Here is a 17,769-nt window from a genome sequence, read left to right on the forward strand (position 1 = left end):
CATGGGAAGATAATCTACTGTTTGTGTGTTATATTACAGTCTAGGAAGTGTGTCTTCTGCAAATGGTAATTCAAAGTAAAAAACAACAAGTTAATGCATAAATAAGCATATGAAAGTAACAAGTGAACACCAAAGAGGAAAGTCATCTTAGGCAGGAATGCCACCCATTTTGTCGAATATGTATCACAATTAAAGGATAAAGTTTCAGTGGTTATTCTTGTAAAAGATAAGAATGGATTTGTAGCTGCTCAGAAAATGAAGTGATATCGATTTAATTTCTCATGTACAACCTAGAAAAAAAGAAAACATGTTTTAGTTGTGTTTGTTGTTTGCTTGCTTGCTTTGCATAAGATAGCAGCCCTAAAGTAAGTCACACATCCCCCAATACACAACGTCCTTATATGTTTCCTTGAGTTGGAGGAAATCATTGATGTTTTTGTACTCATTTTCACTTCCACAGAAAGCAGAAATCGAGAATGAACAGAGGAGAAAAATACAGGTAATGAAATCAGTCTGCACTATCAAGTGCAGCATGTTCTTGCGTGGGGGTCTAGGTCATGTAATTCTTAGAAGACCATTCATGTTTATCTTCTCATAAGAGCAAACATTTCTATCTTCTTGTGTGTGTATTGAAAATGAAAATAAACAGGGCTAACTTGGATCAAATTTGTGAGAAAGGGAAGTTGCGTTGTTTGACATAATGTTTCTCGCAAATCCTGTTTTCTCATTAAGGAAAGCTAAAACTCATTTTTTGATGCATTTATTAAGTGAAAATGTCAGCTGCATTTTATAATAGCGATCATTTCATATCTGAACAGATTGTCAGAGAGGCATTACTGATGCATCATGTCGGGGTAGAAGATAGTAAGCCTGTAATCTATATATACCTGTTGTTGGTTTTTTTTATGTATAATAATGCTGATATGTGTTCGCTGTGCAGAGAAAAGGGTAATTTATCAGCATTGTTCATGTCTTGCACTGTATGTAGTTTGTCCATATTTTGGATTGTGCAATTCGTCTGTAATTCATAGAACTTCTTGGAAAAATTATATTCTTGGAAAAATTATATTAAAGTGAGATGTGCAAAGTGAAGAAGAAGCAGAGAAACTTTCTCACACATCATCCTCTAGTTTAAAAGAGACTATCTAAGCGTTTTCTTTCTATTTTGAGCCTTATGGAGAGTTCAGAGTTTTAAACATGAATCTATATTATTTTTCATCTTTTTTTTTTCCCCCATCTCATATTCTCCCTCTGCCATTTGCAGCAAGCACAAAAGGATACAGCAGCCAACATTGCAGCTGCCCAGAAGACAAGAAAAGACAGGCAAAATCAGGTAAAAAGCACACACACACACATACACACACACACACACACACACACACACACACAAAAAGACAAGCCCACAACAAAACCGACAAGACTTTATCTTTGGAGTACTACTCTAAATCTACATTACTGTGTGCATGCACTCCCTGCAACTACTTGAATTGGTAGTCATGTTGGTCAATTAGTGCTTTTGAACAGAAGCTGCGTATTGTCTTCGTGTGGGCCAACTTGTTGTGCAGGGTGATGTCTTTGATGTACTCACTTCATAACAGTCATAGCTTAACAGCTTACCTCACAGCAAAGCTTATAATATTCTCTACAACTTTGCGTTGATAACAGCATTTCTAGCATAAATGCTCCTGTGAAGATACATGACTTTAAAAATGCTAAAATGTTTTCCAGAAGCACTCATCATGTGCTGTAGTCTTAGAATAATGTAGCATTAAGAGTAAAAAAAACAAACAAACAAAGTGGAGAGAATAGGATAAACAACTTAATGTGAGGGAAGAATTCAATGTTAATCGATTTCCAGCCGAGTCTCAAGAGTGGGGATTTCTAATAACTTTCTTGCTTGTAACTTTGCATTTTTGTCCCCGCCGAACGAGTTCGAGCAGGGGACTATGAAACGGGCTCCGTACGTGTGTGTGTCCGTGCGTCCGTGTGTGCGTCCGTGTGTGCGTCCGTGTGTGATCAATATCTTCAATTTGCTACTTCTCTGTCATTTATGAGCCAATTTTGATTCTGTTTGCTTTATATGATAGCACTACATGGGAGCTTTGAAACTTCTACACAGAATTTCAGTTGTGACCTTTGACCTTGACCTTTGACCTATATTGTACATTTTGCTACAAAATGCTACTCCTTCGCCATTTCTAACCCGATTTCGATTCCGTTTGCTTTATGTGATGGCACTAGGTGAGGGCTTCAAAACTTCTAAACAGAATTTTGACCTTTGACTTCTTTGACCTTTGACCTTGATTTTTGACCTATATTGTACATTTTGCTACAAAATGCTACTCCTTCGCCATTTCTAACCCGATTTCGATTCCGTTTGCTTTATGTGATGGCACTAGGTGAGGGCTTCAAAACTTCTAAACAGAATTTTGACCTTTGACTTCTTTGACCTTTGACCTTGATTTTTGACCTATATTGTACATTTTGCTACAAAATGCTACTCCTTCGCCATTTCTAACCCGATTTCGATTCCGTTTGCTTTATGTGATGGCACAAGGTGAGGGCTTCAGAACTTCTACACAGAAGTTTGACCTTTGACTTCTTTGACCTTTGACCTTGATTTTTGACCTATATTGTACATTTTGCTACAAAATGCTACTTCCGGCGGGGACATATATTACGCACCGCGTAATTTCTACTTTTCCTTGTTTTTTTCTTCATCCATGCACTTTGCAACATTGGCAATGTTTTTGCAGCATTCTTTAAAGCAGTTTCCCCCAAACCCATTTTAAAACTCTTCTCAGCCGGAGTCATCTCAGCTACAATGTATTTCTATGAAATGTGGAAATATTCCTGTCTGTTTCCCCGCTCTAGGCCGCAGTCGTAGCTGAGCTGGAAAGCCGGTACACTAACAAGGAGAAGGGACCAAAGGAAGTCTCCGATGGCGCAATCGAAAACATCATCTCAGGTAGGTGCCGGTTTCGAACTAAAGTCATGAATGCTTGCATGCCTTGCTTTAATATTCATGTACTTACTATTAAGAGGGAGCTATTACTTATATTGTAGACTGTGGTATTACGGTCTGTGATGGTATACTGTGTGTAACAAATGTTTACTCACTGAACATATGAATATGAATATATATGAATATAAACTTACAGATAAACTATTCATACATATGTATTTACTGATGTATTGTATCGCCTTTTATATATATTATCAATTAACCAACCATTGAGAAAAAGTATGATATTTCATATTTATATTCTACTCCTCCATTCATGATATATTCAAAGAGCCACTAATATTTTTGTGGAAAGATATGGAAGTTCAGCTATCTATTGCTGTTATCTCCTTCGCTTGGTGTCCTGCATGTACACTTTTAGCATTGATTTGAAGCAGCTGGAAGTGGCCTTTACAAACTGACCACAACACACCTCAACATTTACAGTGATAACATAAAAGGTTTTCCCCTGCACCTACAGTACTAAATGTGTGAAATGCATGTAAAAATAAATCTGTCAAAAGCCTGTGGGAATGATGAGGCAAGCATGATATATATTTTTTTTCTTTTGCACAAGTATGTTCAAATAACAAGCAATGAAGTTAGAGAAAGCTCTTGGAAAGAAAAGCATTAAAGGGGGATGAAACCCAAATGTCGTCAGCTGAGAAGCAGAAAGGCGCTTTCGTGTTCTGAGATTTGAGGGTAAATAAAAACTAAAACAATCAATTTTCATAGAAAAAAAAAGTTTATTTTATATCAAAAGTGAGAAGAAATGTAAGCATTGTTCCAAATGTAGGGTAAGAATAGTGCCCTCTTGGTTTAAATTTGTAACATTTTACTGAAAATGAAAAATAATCTAAAATCTGACGCTATAATGTAGAGGAGATTGAGCTTTACAACATGATACCAATAACTCATTACCCTCCAAAATTACAATAAAGCCCTTCTGGTTCTCAACCAATGATGTGTGGGTCCGGTGAATGCAGATTGAAATATTAGTGGAATGCATCAGTGAAGTTTGAGGAAAGTCAGACAATCTACATGTATTCAAAAGTTTTGAATCCTTAATCTGTCCCATCTCAATTCACAAATTTATCTGGGTTTCATTTCCCTTTAATGTCGATCAAAATGCTGTATTAATGACTTATATCAATAAGAATTCCCAGATATTTTCATTATCAAGAACTCTTCTGCATTTTGCTATCTTTATACAGTAGCACAATGGGAATTTACTGTGGAACAGTACACATAGCTCCAATGATTTCTGCCGCATAAGACGGAGCAAAATGGAATGAAATATCATTTTGTTGAGAACATCGTTGGAGTAGACGTGTAATATATATTGAGAAAGCATTTCTTAGAAGTTCCCTATCATTGAACATCAAGCAGTGTCCTTGATACAGTATAAATGATTTCTTTTGTATAGTTTTTTTATTTTTTATTTTTTATTCCTTGTCCACAAAATCTTTCCTGTCTTTTCTCTACCTAAAAATAGCTGGTTTCAATGTGATGGCTGTTGTCACTCCCAGTGGGGAAAGGTTGATATAAATACATTATTTCGATCATTTTGGGGGCGTATTTTTTGTTTTTGCCTTCATCGCTCTCCATTATCATCATGGGAGCAGGGACTTTATCTTAACTTTTGGGTTCATTTATGTTTTCAGCGGTTAGCAAAGTTCTGCAAAATCATTACCAGTGAAACTACGAAGAAATCAGGGAATTAACAGTACCTTTTTTTTAAATTTATTTAATGTATGTATGTGTGTGTGTGTGTGTGTGTGTGTGTGTTTGTTTTTCTATTTGCAATGATTTAATTTTACATTATCTTGTGCATTGGTGATCAAAGGAATTAACAGAAGGTTTTGCCAGTTCATATCATTTTTCTTGTGCTGGTGCGCGCACACATGCACACACGCCGCAAACAAACCCCCCAAATATCAAATTTTGCAGCAAATGTTTGGCATTTAAGTTTATATCAGGACAAGCATGCTTCATTTCCTTTTTGTTTTTGAATGCTTGAAAAATTGGAAAAGGGAAACTTATTGCAAATTTAGTAAAGGGCATTTGTTTTTATGATTATCATTAGAAGGAGCACATTGAAAAAAAAAGGTTTTCTGCATTAGCAGCGGATATTTTGTAGCTCATCAAGTAATCATCAATTAAGATGATATTTTGTGTTGATAAATTCCATTCAGGTGTTCAGGTGTCTTATATTCTTCCCTCTTCATTTTTTATTTATTTATTTATTTATTTATTTATTTTTTTTGGGGGGGGGGGGAGGAAGGGTGCTAGCATGGAAAGTCTTGTATAATTCATACCAATGTTGGCATATCAGTAAACTGTGTAGTAATGAAAGCTATCGGACGAGAAAGGTTTCATCTCTAGATGTACAAATTGTATCTATTATTATTTAGGGTTTTTATGCCTCCGCCACGAAGTGGTGCCGGAGGCATTATGTTTTCGGGTTGTCCGTCCGTCCGTCCGTCCTTCCGTCCGTCCTTCCGTCCGTAATGAATTTTGTGGACAGCGTAACTAAAAAACCTTTTGAGGTATCCTAATGAAACTTGGCATGTATGTGTAATAGGGGTTGAAGTTGTGCCTATCAACTTTTGGGTGCACATGCTCAAGGTCAAAGGTCAAAAGGTCAAGGTCAAATACGTAAAATTTCACTATTTCCACCATATCTATGCAATGCCTGAAGATATTTTCTTAAAACTTAATGTATACATGTATTACCCAATTAAGCTTCTCTGGTGAAAGTTTGGGGTCATGAGGTCAAAGGTCAAAGGTCAAAAGGTCAAGTAACAATATCAAAACTTCACTTTTTGCTCCCTAACTTGGAAATTGTTCAAGGTATCTTCATGGAACATAGTATACAATGTATATACATGAACTGACTGGCAGTGATTATCTAGAGAATTTAGGGTTCATGGGGTCAAAGGTCAGGGGTCAAAGGTCAAGGGCAACACTTCAACATTTTACTATTTCCCTCATATTTATGCAATGCCAGCAGGATTATTATTTTTTTTTTTTTACACTTGGTGTATGCATGTATAACCTAATAGAGATTCTCTGGAAACTTTTTTTTTTTGCCTCAAAGGTCAAAAGGTTAAAGATCAAGGGAAAGTGCTGAACTAACTTTTTCTCCTTATCTCAGAAGTGGCTCAAGTTATCTTGAAACTTTCTACATATTTATGCATGTTCTGCCTGACAGTTATTATTCTATGAATTTTAGAGTCAAAGGCCAGATGAAAATGGTAACAATGTACTTTTCAATACAGAAATTGCACTTTTTCTCCATACCTTGAAAATTACTCAATGCATAAACTTATGAATGGGCGAAGTCATGTTAAAGTCCTTAAATCCCCAAATACATGCTCTCCTATTCATCCAATTAAACCTAGGTCAAGGAAGGTGAACATTCAACACATTTGTGACAAACTTGTCATTTTAATATTTTGCCAATTTTGTGAAAATATAATCACACATTGTCCACATGTACTATAGACCTATTAGGAGAATCATGCATTATGGCGGAGGCATACCAGTCGCCTTAGCGACATTTCTAGTTTTATCTGCATTTGTTTACAAGAGATAACTATTCTTGCAAGTATTTCAATGTGATCGTATGATTTCATATATACGTTAGCTGCAGGATAAATAAGAAATGCAGTTTATTTGCTCTTTAATTCATTGCCGTCGGGATCTGGACGAATGGGCAAGCAACAGGTCTCAAAAATATGATTAAAATCCAATCCCTGCCATGTATATATTTACCTCTGTTTTCCTTGGCCATATAGCCTGCGATAAAAATCCGGCATTTAGAGTCGTCGTAGAATGGACCAGTGCTGTATAGTACAATGTATTTCCCTGAATGTCCCGCTGAAATAAATGTGACCCGCTGCAACAAAAGGATACAAAAGTCGGGAAAGGACAATTTTCTGAAAATGACATGACATTATTCCCTTACACTTACACTTTGATTTTATTTATAATGCGACTCCTAAAAGTACTCGGTTGTGGAGATTTCAATGATTTTATTAGCGCATGTCGAGTGGTTGAGGAAATCAGCATTTTGAAAAAAGTTCAAAGTTTCCTTCTGACGCTATCATGATCAAGGGAAGGCAAGACAGTTTTCACCTTTTGACAATAGAAGGTATGCTCTTTTTAGCAACCTCCATGATGTTCATTCAAGTTTAGCGCCAGCGGTGTACGCATGACCAATCAGTAACCAGGTACCGCGCACTGACCAATAAGATCACTCCCTCATTGCTAGGGGCGGAGTCTGTAGCTGCGGCGCTAAATCCAAATCTTGGGACACGTTTTTGTTCTGTTGAAAGTCAGAAAATCATGGCCCAGAAGAAAAGCTAATTTCTTGCCTTTCCTCTGAGCATTTAGCTTTGAAATTTTGACAGATGATAGACGATACATTAGACTACAAAATTATGCCAAAAACAGAAATTCAATCATTTTGACCAATTTTGATGATCGGACTTCAAACTTGATTTTCTCAGCTCAGCCGTCAGCAGCTTTAGGATCCTTATGTTGTTGTGGGTCACAAATGTACAAATTATCTAGTCATCTAGAGGGCATCTGTAGTCAGTGTTTAGATTAGTATTAAGGTATGAAATGCCCTACCCCCTCCCCACCAGCCCCCACAACATTTTTTTTCAGATAGATTATGATAAAGTGTATCCATTATAGTGTTCTTACATGTTGTATCTTATTCTGGTTGAATACAGTGATGCTTTGTAGAACAGTACAGTCATGTTTTGAGCCGTTTTTAGTGAATGCAAGGAATGATTAACAGGTTTTTAAATGATGTATCGTAAAATGAAATGCATGTGTGCATGCAGAAACTGCTGTTTAGTATTATCAAAGGTATTCAGTGTAATTTCATTGGAATCAATACAAGCCAGAAAGATATCTACAGGCACACACACACTCACATACACACTCACAAACACACACACAAACAACAAAAATACATGAATGAACCAAGTAATGCATGCAGTGACGTTTAAAGCAGTTACTTGGTAGTACACTGCAAGAATAGCTGACTATTAGATAGCGCCTTTCCCCTATTCTGTGCTACAACATACTCTCCATAAATACAAAATGTAGGCTTTTCTCTGTGTGTAGCATTCCCTGTCCTAGTATCAATGAATGCTTTATTAACCGTTGCAGAGAAATGAGACAAACATACCAAGAATATGGCTATTTTGTCCAAATCTTTTTAATTATCCAAAGTACATGCCTGCAAGTATTAAATACAATACTGCATGATGTTTGTTTTGCCTCATACCATATACAATTTGTCATCTAACAAAAACACAAAATTTCTTTAATAATATAGATTTTTGTGTGTATACATGCATGTTTTCATTCATGAGCAAATGCAGGCAACTTCAGATAATCATATTTCATTGCATGTTTTTCAAAATTTAAATCCACCTTAAGGGGGCATGTGGGATTTATACTTAATTAAGGTGGTCTTTTAGATAACAGTGAACGTTTTCAAAATTTTATTTAATCTCTTCTACAAAGAGAAAACCTGGGTTTGGGTTTTATAGTAGATGTAGTCTCTTTTGTTAAGTTGATATATAATTTTTTAATGGGTCAAAAATTTCCTACAAGTTTTTGTGGTGCTCCATAACGGTCTATAAAATAATCCCTGACTTCTAAAACATTTGAACTATTTTCCATGTGTCAAATATTGATATGTCAATGTTTCATTTAAAAAAGAAATACACTGTGACGAAACTTTACCAACATTTTATATTCAAGCTGCGGGGTTCTGGTTGATGTACATATTATCTCTGCATTTCATTATTGCCCCAAACTGCCTATTTTGGATGCATGAATATGCAAACATGTGTGATTACATAACTCTGCTAATCCAGTTCATGGAAATTTCCGTATTTAAATTGGTATTTAAAGGGCAAAAACTCCACTATCATCGGTAATTTCAATTACCTGTTCACGTTAATGGCACGTCGCACATTACAATGAATCATTTTGAGGCTTCGAACTTGGAAAAGTTTTTGCTTTGATTTTTTGGGGGGGATTTGGATACAAACACCACGTGCAACGTGCAATCTTGCAAAGTGTGGTCACGTTACCCATAACGTTTCTCAACGGCTTGCATAGTCTACAATTTTAGGCACATTGCCAGATCCAGATCCTCCTCGTGATCACCTTCCTCGGGCCGTTAACTCAAACAAGAGGCTTGGGAAGAGAAAATTAACTATTTGCGAAGACAATCACATGCCCGCACTATGTAGAGATTTTGAGATGCTATTGCTGTAATGCTTTTTAATCAAATGTGGAACTGAAATTTATGTTCGTTTGTTTTTTTTAGTCGAGTTCTTTGCAGTATTTGAAAGTGAGAGAGATCCAAATTGTTGCCGTGGTTCATACACTGTCTCCTGCATCACTGCTGATAGTGCAATTTTGCCCTTTAAAATTGCTGTCTGATAAGTTTGATGTTAACCCGTCTGTATTTATTTTGGGCTAACCGTTTTGCATGTCTTATTATTTTGTTTTGTTTTTCTGTTCATGGTGACCTGCGCCCGCCCTGTTTTCACCTCCTTTTTTTATTCTGAATTTTGATATCCTGCTTGCTCTATTGATCAGCTTTAAGACAAGCTCGGTAAGATATTTCACGTCAGTAATCACTTTTCAATTGAAACATAACAAATAGTATACGCTAATCCATGCCCTAATTCTCATTTTCACTCTTCACATCACATGCATATGGTGTAATGATTTCATTTGTGCTACTTGTAGACCTTAAAAGGACCAGTAGTAAAAGGCAGCATTGTCACTAACTACAATGTGTATTTCATCATGAGGCATTAGAAATTAGATGGCCACAATTTTGAACTCATCAGAACCTTCCTCACTCTGTCTTTATGCATCATGATCATACTTCAAATCTTTCCTTGATTCTGCAGTTTTGTCAACCACTATATTTCCATGGGCAATATTTTCTTTTAGTAAACCTCTGTCTTCTCTGTAGAAATGTCGTACATAACCTAACTATGCTTTACATAAAGGTGTCAATGTGCTTGCTGTGCTGCACTTGCCTTTTTTTTTTTACAAAAATCTTGCCAAGCAGGGCAAGCCATTACATGACAGGCCAGCCGTGATAAAAGAAAAAAAAGAAGAAAAATTACAGGAGCAAGTTGTAGACATCACAGTTTGCTAAACTTCCTCCCCTCCCCCCTCCCCCCTCCCCCCCCCCCCAAAAAAAAGGGAAGGAAAATAAAAGAACAAGAAGAGTGAGTTGTAAACATCATATTCTGCAGAATCCTTCCCCAGTAGATTCACCATCCAGCAGTACAAGCTTGTAAAAATGCCAGTCATTTGTAGCACATTGCATATCTAAATAGTTTTGCAGGATGGCAATACCAAGTATCGAACAGAATTTTGTCCTTGTGATGGATTATATGGTGTGATATGAAATCAAGCTAGTGAAATGAAAGGTCAACTCCCCCATTGTATCAAGTAGTCCCCATAAAGCTGTAAAAAGAAACAGAAGTGATTTGATATGAAAGAAGTATCAGACAATAATTCCTTTATTTGTGTGGTGTCTTATTGTCACTTCTAACAAGAACCTGTACAATTTATATTCTTTGAGCTTCTCAAAAAGATATGAATGGTTATCCACATGGCAACAATTATGGGAGTTCAAGGCTATGCGAACGTCTAAATCAATATAAGTTGCACTGTACTATTTTGTGCAACCTCTATTGTTCTCCTTTTTCTTTTTCCTCTGCCAGAGCAAGTGGAATTTTTTTCCCCACCAGTACTGATGGATGATGATAGATTAGTTTGGAAACATTCTGAGTTGTGGGCTTAAGCAGTTGAGGAGGTGAAATGTGAAATTTGATGAGGCCTGACTTGGCACAAAATCCTACCTCTAGACATTTCATTTTCAATTGACATTAAAGTCTAAAACATTTTTTTTCCCCACATGAAGATTTTTTTCAGATTAGAGCAACCATCCTTGAACTTCGTGATTGTGTCTGAACAAAGTAATTCCATAATCTCTCTGTCTAAAGAATGTTTTCATGGCAAAGACTCGGTGCAATTTGTGGAAATGGAAACTGGGACCACGTCATCCCCACTCCCCCTGCAGATTTTATTTTATTTATTTATCATTATTATTTTTTTTTTTTACAAAATATATCTATCACGGCAGCAAACCCCTTAACGCAGGGGTCGCCGCGGTCATGAACGCCTGCGGAAGTCGCAATTCCGCACCGCCGATGCTTGCAAATCCCACGTTGGCAGAGTAGTCTGGCTGACAGAAACAGAGGATTTAAACCTCCTTCATGCCAGTTTTGCATTTTTCAAGACTGTCATTAAACAACATTCAAAGAACTATTAATTTCTTTTTGTCTTATGCTCTAGACATCTGTAGAAATTCACTGATATTACAGCAGTTACATTGGGCAGAGGCCTACTAATTTACAGGTCTCATATTTGCCACATTTCTTTTTTCTTTTCTTTCATGGCACCACACTGTATTGATGTTCCTCCTGAAAAACAAAATTCCACACATTCATGAGCATTAGGTGTCATAATTATTTGCGAGTCTCTTTTAATGAAATTGTGAGTGTAAACACTATCAGTTTTATCAAGAAATAATAGCAATTTGTCAAGCTAAAATCAACAATTCTTGAAATGTTTACCAGCACCTTCAAGAGTGATTTATTAAGCATGCAAGCAAACTGAAGTTAAATGATTGCTCTGCTCATTGCTTTCCAAATGTTCTAAAGGTTGGAAAAATAAACTGGAGCTCCCCACTTAAGATCTGTTAACTGAAATTCAGAGCAAATAGTTGAAATAAACTGCAATTTATTTTTATACTATTACCTTCAAGATTTAAGATTGTCATAGACTTTGTATAGACCCATCCTGGTTCCCATTTGGAATGAAATAAATGATATATTTCTGTGTTTTCTTGTTGATATCATGAGCTACAAGATGTAATATATTCGTTTCAAAATTTAGTATATACTTTTCTTCCCTTGCTCCACAACAACCTTGGTTTCTGTCATCCCTGACCCCCTGAAGATCTAGAGTGAGCAGAATTTCATGTAGAACACCCTCATGCTCCATAATCACAAGCCTCAAAAGATAAACCTCATTCTCCACCCAGCAGTGTGAAGCAAATATAGGTTTCCTGTTGCATTTACCTTCAAACATTCTAAATGCTTCATGCCATTCATGTCATAGTGAAATATAGGCACCCCTCTTACTCTCCCCTCATCCCCCTCCACCTTCAAATACAGAATCAAAATTATGTACACACATACACACACACACACACACACATAAGAACACACAAACAAACAAACAAACATATCACATACACACACACGCACACACACACCATATCCAAGCTGAGAAGGGATACACCAGCTACCAGCTCCATGGATACACCAAGCTTTTCCATCACTTCATCGTAGTGTGGTCTCTTTTTATTTTAATAGACATATCGGTATTTAGTTTGGTTCATTCCACAGTAGTGAAGGATTCTAGGCTATCAAATAGTCTCCACTTTAGATCAAAATGCTGGACACCATTGGAATTTATAACTAAAGCATAAAAGGGAAGTGATTTCTTCTGGGCATATGACTGTGAATGAACACTAACAGCAGATGTCATTTTTTGTTGATATCAGTTTAAAACTGGGTGTAAATGGTAGTTTGTTGGTTGTTTTTTTTTCTATCATGTGCACAGATCTCCCATCATCCTCTTCACCTTCATGGATATAATTTCAAAATAAAACTTTTCATCGTCAGGGGATTTGGGATGTTTTAACACTGTGCGTGAATCTGAACTTCTATGCCCAGTGTTGTCTTAGTAGATTTTCTATGCAGATACCTCCCAGGATATTTCTTGATGTTTTCTTTTCTTTTCCATACTGGAAATTGTGTGAGCTTGTTGACAGAAGACACAAGCAAACAACAACAGCAAAGTCATCATGGTTTACTCTGTTTGGTTTGGGGAGGGGGAAGTAAAGCAGCAAAGACTTTAAATCCATTGGTTCGATTATGTGACCCATTTTTAGAGCAGACCTATAAGTTATGTAGGTAGCCCTGTTTTGTTGTGAAGTGCAGTATTCTATAGGAAAGAAGACTAGCATGGGCCTGAAAACCAGATGTCTGTTTTTAATCTGGCCTTGAATTTACTTTTCTGCGAGAGAACAAATATTTGTTGTTCTGATATCAAAACAGCTGCTCTCTCTCTCTCTCCCCATCCCTCTCTCTTTCGTCTCTGACTGTGATTAATCGATCATGACGCGGTCAATACTTTCTGTCGAGATTTTGTAGAGTGCCCGTGGTGTAGTGCTCTAACAGGCTTCCTGTATACTGGTGGCTGAATGCAGCTTGCTCGTATATCCTGGCCTCGAGCCTCGCCCTCTCTGGGGCTGACTGATCCATTAGATTGCTCCTGTAGCAGTTCTCTTCTTCTCTATCTCTTTCTCTTTCTCTCTCACTCTTCAGAGCAAAGATGCATTTTATACTTCTCCTTCTGATAACCTGGTTGGATACTAAGAGCTAAAAGCAATGATGAAAGTTCATTGTGGGATTTTGATTTGTATGTTAAGTCGACTATGAATATACACAATATGAAAGAGAACGAATATCTATAATCCTCTCTTGATATCATAATTATACATACTATGTTGTATAAGATTAACATGTATGGAGAAGTATAGTTGTTGTATGTATTAAAGTGTGTATTTTTTGTAAAAGAAAACAAATTCTAACTAGATAATTTGCACATTTTTTGTTTGGGGGGGGGGGGATCGACTTAAACATACTGTAAATATAATTAATTACAGCGAAACAGAAAGGGTCACTTTTTGTGCAGAGTTTACATGGACAGTTTCAGTTGTTTGACTGTTGGATTCTTTAGATTTTATTCCTCTTTTGTTTATCTCATCTTCTCATCTCCATTGTTGTGTTTCCCCCCGATTGGCAGATCTGAAAAACGAGCCATACCGTCGTGCCGATGGCATACGGCGCAGTCTCCGGCGTAGACAGGTGGAGCGGCCGACGATCCTTGACGAGATGGTCATCTAAGGCTGGACCGGAAGCTGGACATTTAGATAGAACCCAGGGAAAGGATTCTCCATGACTTGCAACATCAGGATTACAGTGACAATGGACAGTTTTTCCTCTTCGATTTTTTTTTACGCACACGCAGACTTGAAGGCATTTGTGAAATCACGTCCGTTTGTGGAGTTAACTTTCTATTCCCCGAGAGTACTTGGAAGATGGCAAGAATCTTGTTTGGAAGGTTGTGAAATGCAACGTATCAGGTGCAGAGACCAGTTTGATTCGGACGAGCTGGGAAAAGAAAACACACAATTGAAGGAGCACGACACAGTGAAATGAAATACTTGTGCTCCGGATAACTGTTTGTAAAACATAAAGATATACTGTGGGTCCAGGGTCATATACATGTATATGGCAAAGCGTTAGAATTGATTTTATTTATTTAATTTTTGTTTTCAAATGCAATTTATTATTGAGTTGATGTCAATTAATGATGATATTAATTTTGCAATAGATTACAACTCCTTTAAAATTCAGGACCCACTGCTTTGCATAATTCATAATGGTCATGCAGTAGTGATATTAAAGCTTTTCTTCCACACTGTAATTGTTCTTTTAGCTTCGTCCTCTTGGAAAACAAAGGAAGAGAGAAATTGCGAGGTAGGCATACACTGAAGTAAAGTAAATGGACATTTGATAATAATGAGCGCATTCTGTCACACAAGTTAGCATCATATGGCCTGCTTGGTAGTGATGCATCCATCATCAGTACTGCCTAGGATATGATTAGACCTATGTGGCAGACTTGCAAAAGTTCTATAAACAAGTCCAAAGAGATTAAGTTCTTGTCCCTCTCTGTAAAGATGTTCGATTTGTAGTGTCCTCGTTTCAAAGTTCTGCGTCATCATACGTCGTCGTCGTCGTCGTCGTCTTTGCAAACGCAAAATCTTGTCTGTAGCTCTCTCCTTCCATTGCGAGTTTTAGAAAGAAACCATCGGTAGTGTGGCGTGTTCTTTTTGAGTCAGAGAAAGTGGAGGTTTTTTGCTGGCTTTCTGTACAAAAAATCTCGTCACTAACGTCAGATGAGAATATGGGGGTGATCGACGGAGGATCCGTGTAGGTGTGTGGGTAGGATGTGAAACAGGTGATATGAGCATTTCCGTTTGAATATAGATGTGGGCGTAATAAGCGTGGATTAAATTCACATGGACACGATTGTAACAGTAATATATGATTGGACCAGAACTGTAGTAATGCAGTTGCAATGTACGTAAATGGCAGTTGCAGCCATGCACATTTTGAATGCTAGTTAGTCCTTTGCACTAAAATTTGTGTAAGGCCTGTTTGGTGTCACATTTCTTGTGTTCAAAGACCTCGAATACACATGCACTATAACGAGAATGGAGGTACAAAATCCCCATCCTATTCTAGTTACTTAAAAGAAACTCTGTAAGATTTGGTCCGATTGGTTTATCTGTGAAATCTTCACAGTCCCACAAATTCATATCTGTGTAAAGTCTTCTTTTTTCAATTCTATTCTCTTGCATTTCATTTTCATCTCATATTGTTTGTGTGCAAAACATTACCTGTGGGGCAAAAATGTTGCCTTGTGTTTGCTACTGGCTGAAGCTTATTCTGTAGAGAAGGCCAACATTTTGGGCCAATTTGCAACATGAGGATGTTGAAGTAAATTCTCCCAATCAAGAAATTACTTCACTTGCAGATATAATAGGACTGCTCTTCTCTTCCATTGAAACCATATATCTGCCAAAATTATACTCTTGCTTGTACAAAAAAAAAAACTAAAAAAAAAAACTGACCACGTATTGTGTTTTACCCCTGGTGCTGGAAACACAACAGTGTGTACTGTGCGAGTGTCAGACTACTGAAGAGTGGAGTATGGTCCTTTTTTATAGCACCCTATTATCTGCATGAAGCTCTTCAGTCTCAGGCAGCACAGGTTGGAAAGAGAAAGTGCAAACAGTCTCTGTCTGTCTGTCTGTCTGTCTGTCTGTCTGTTTCTTCCTCCGTCTCTTTCTTGTGGGCCAACACGTGGGAGAAGTTTTGTATTTCCGTAGCTCCCACTCCACTGGGGGGATTTGGGGAAATGTTGTAGACGGTCCTGCACAGTTGTTAATGCTAAGAGCTTTTGGCTTGTCTGTCTGTCTGTCTGTTTGTGTGTTTGTATGTGTATTTTCCAACAAGCAACAACATTTTCATAATACTGAAAGGCATTCCTGAAATCATTTGGATCAATTTTTTGTACATGGCCATTTATGTGTGAAAAAGATAAAAGTCTTTTAGGACCCCTAACTGGCCACCATGCATGTTTGTGAAAGCATTTTGGTGTGCAAAACATTTGATAGTTGATATGCCTTCTTTGATAGGATTAATTTGTAAGGAAAACAATTTGAGTGAACTTCAGGATGTAGGATGTTTCACTTTTATAATCACAAGTGAAGAATATGTGCATTCCATTTTTTTTCTCATGCACAACTCTGATAAAGTGCCATAAAGTTGTTGTTTTTTTAATTTACCAATTTCCTGTGATTCAGGGATCACTGTATGTAGAGGACATGCCACTTCCAGCGTGCATCTCTTGTTTTACAAGGACACTGAATGTTTTCACTTAAATGATAGTTGTCTTTGTATAATTTCTTTCACTCCTAGATGATAAAACCCCACAAAGGGATACTGAAGAAAAACTTGTGGTGAAGGAAATGACATGATTAATGTGATTATATTCATAGATGACAATTTTTTGTTTTGTTAGAGATTTCAGGTGTTAATTTGTACACCTTTAACCACGCAGATTTTTACTTGTCACTGCTTCCATGAAAAAGATGACAAAACTTTGATATAGAACAAAGATATTATGAATTACATTTAAAATAAAATAAAAAAGTGTATATAGATAGGAATACATGAACTGAGATATTTTATATTTATATTTACATTGTGTATTGATGAAATATGAGAGGGGTTTTGGATGGAAGTTGTTATATTTGTGATATTTTATACAGTCTATTATTATACAGTGAGAAACGAACATCTTGCTTGAAGTTCTTGGTTTCTTCTGAATTGTTTTGGATGCTTGACATATTTTTTGTCTCATGTTTTCCTGGGGCAATATCTTGACTGATTTTTTAAATATTGGAATATTGACATGTATGCTTCCTAGTGGGTTAGTTTTTATTTGACAATCTTCTGTTTGTAGAGTATGATGTATGTTGACAAAATATTAAGACAATTGACTTCTCTCTTCACTAGAGATTTCTTTAATAGCTTATATACTTTCTTCTGATTTGTTGTTTATTTATCGTTGATGCATTGTTGTGGCGTTTATGTTGATTTTCTTTTTTGTACCTCATCATGCATTTTGCCAAGACAATATGAAAAGAATTGCAAAGAGATGTATATGCACACAATGCCGTAAAACAACTGCACACACACCAGAAAGACCTTATGAAATGAATTGGTTGTATCTTTCACAAGTAGAAACATATCAAAGAAAAAGCTCTGTGCATCTGTTGCTTATTGCCGCCACGACAATAAATTCCATGACATATGCAATTTTGCTGTGCTAGGTTTATTTTGTTTTCAATTCATTTATTCACGATGTAGGGCACATGAAATGAGTTAGCTGTAAAAAGCAACTCCTCCAGTTTAAAGACCTACACATTTAAT

At 36.8% G+C, this 17,769-nt stretch overlaps 1 protein-coding gene across 1 annotated transcript in view; it reads left to right on the forward strand.

The window, feature by feature from the left end:
* The window catches only part of LOC139737986 (formin-like protein 3), a 125,735-nt gene extending 111,245 nt beyond the window's left edge, over positions 1 to 14,490 (forward strand). Inside the window, exons 25-28 of the mRNA XM_071648652.1 lie at positions 461 to 499; positions 1,265 to 1,333; positions 2,875 to 2,968; positions 14,006 to 14,490. Of these exons, the coding sequence (XP_071504753.1) occupies positions 461 to 499; positions 1,265 to 1,333; positions 2,875 to 2,968; positions 14,006 to 14,106 (303 nt within the window). The 3' untranslated portion in view covers positions 14,107 to 14,490. The remainder of the gene's footprint in view (positions 1 to 460; positions 500 to 1,264; positions 1,334 to 2,874; positions 2,969 to 14,005) is intronic.
* The last annotated feature ends 3,279 nt before the right edge of the window (positions 14,491 to 17,769 follow it).

The sequence above is a fragment of the Diadema antillarum genome, unplaced genomic scaffold (assembly GCF_040938485.1).
Source record: "Diadema antillarum isolate AM-2024a unplaced genomic scaffold, OU_Dant_1.0 seq00000718_RagTag, whole genome shotgun sequence".
Taxonomy (NCBI): Eukaryota; Metazoa; Echinodermata; class Echinoidea; order Diadematoida; family Diadematidae; genus Diadema; species Diadema antillarum.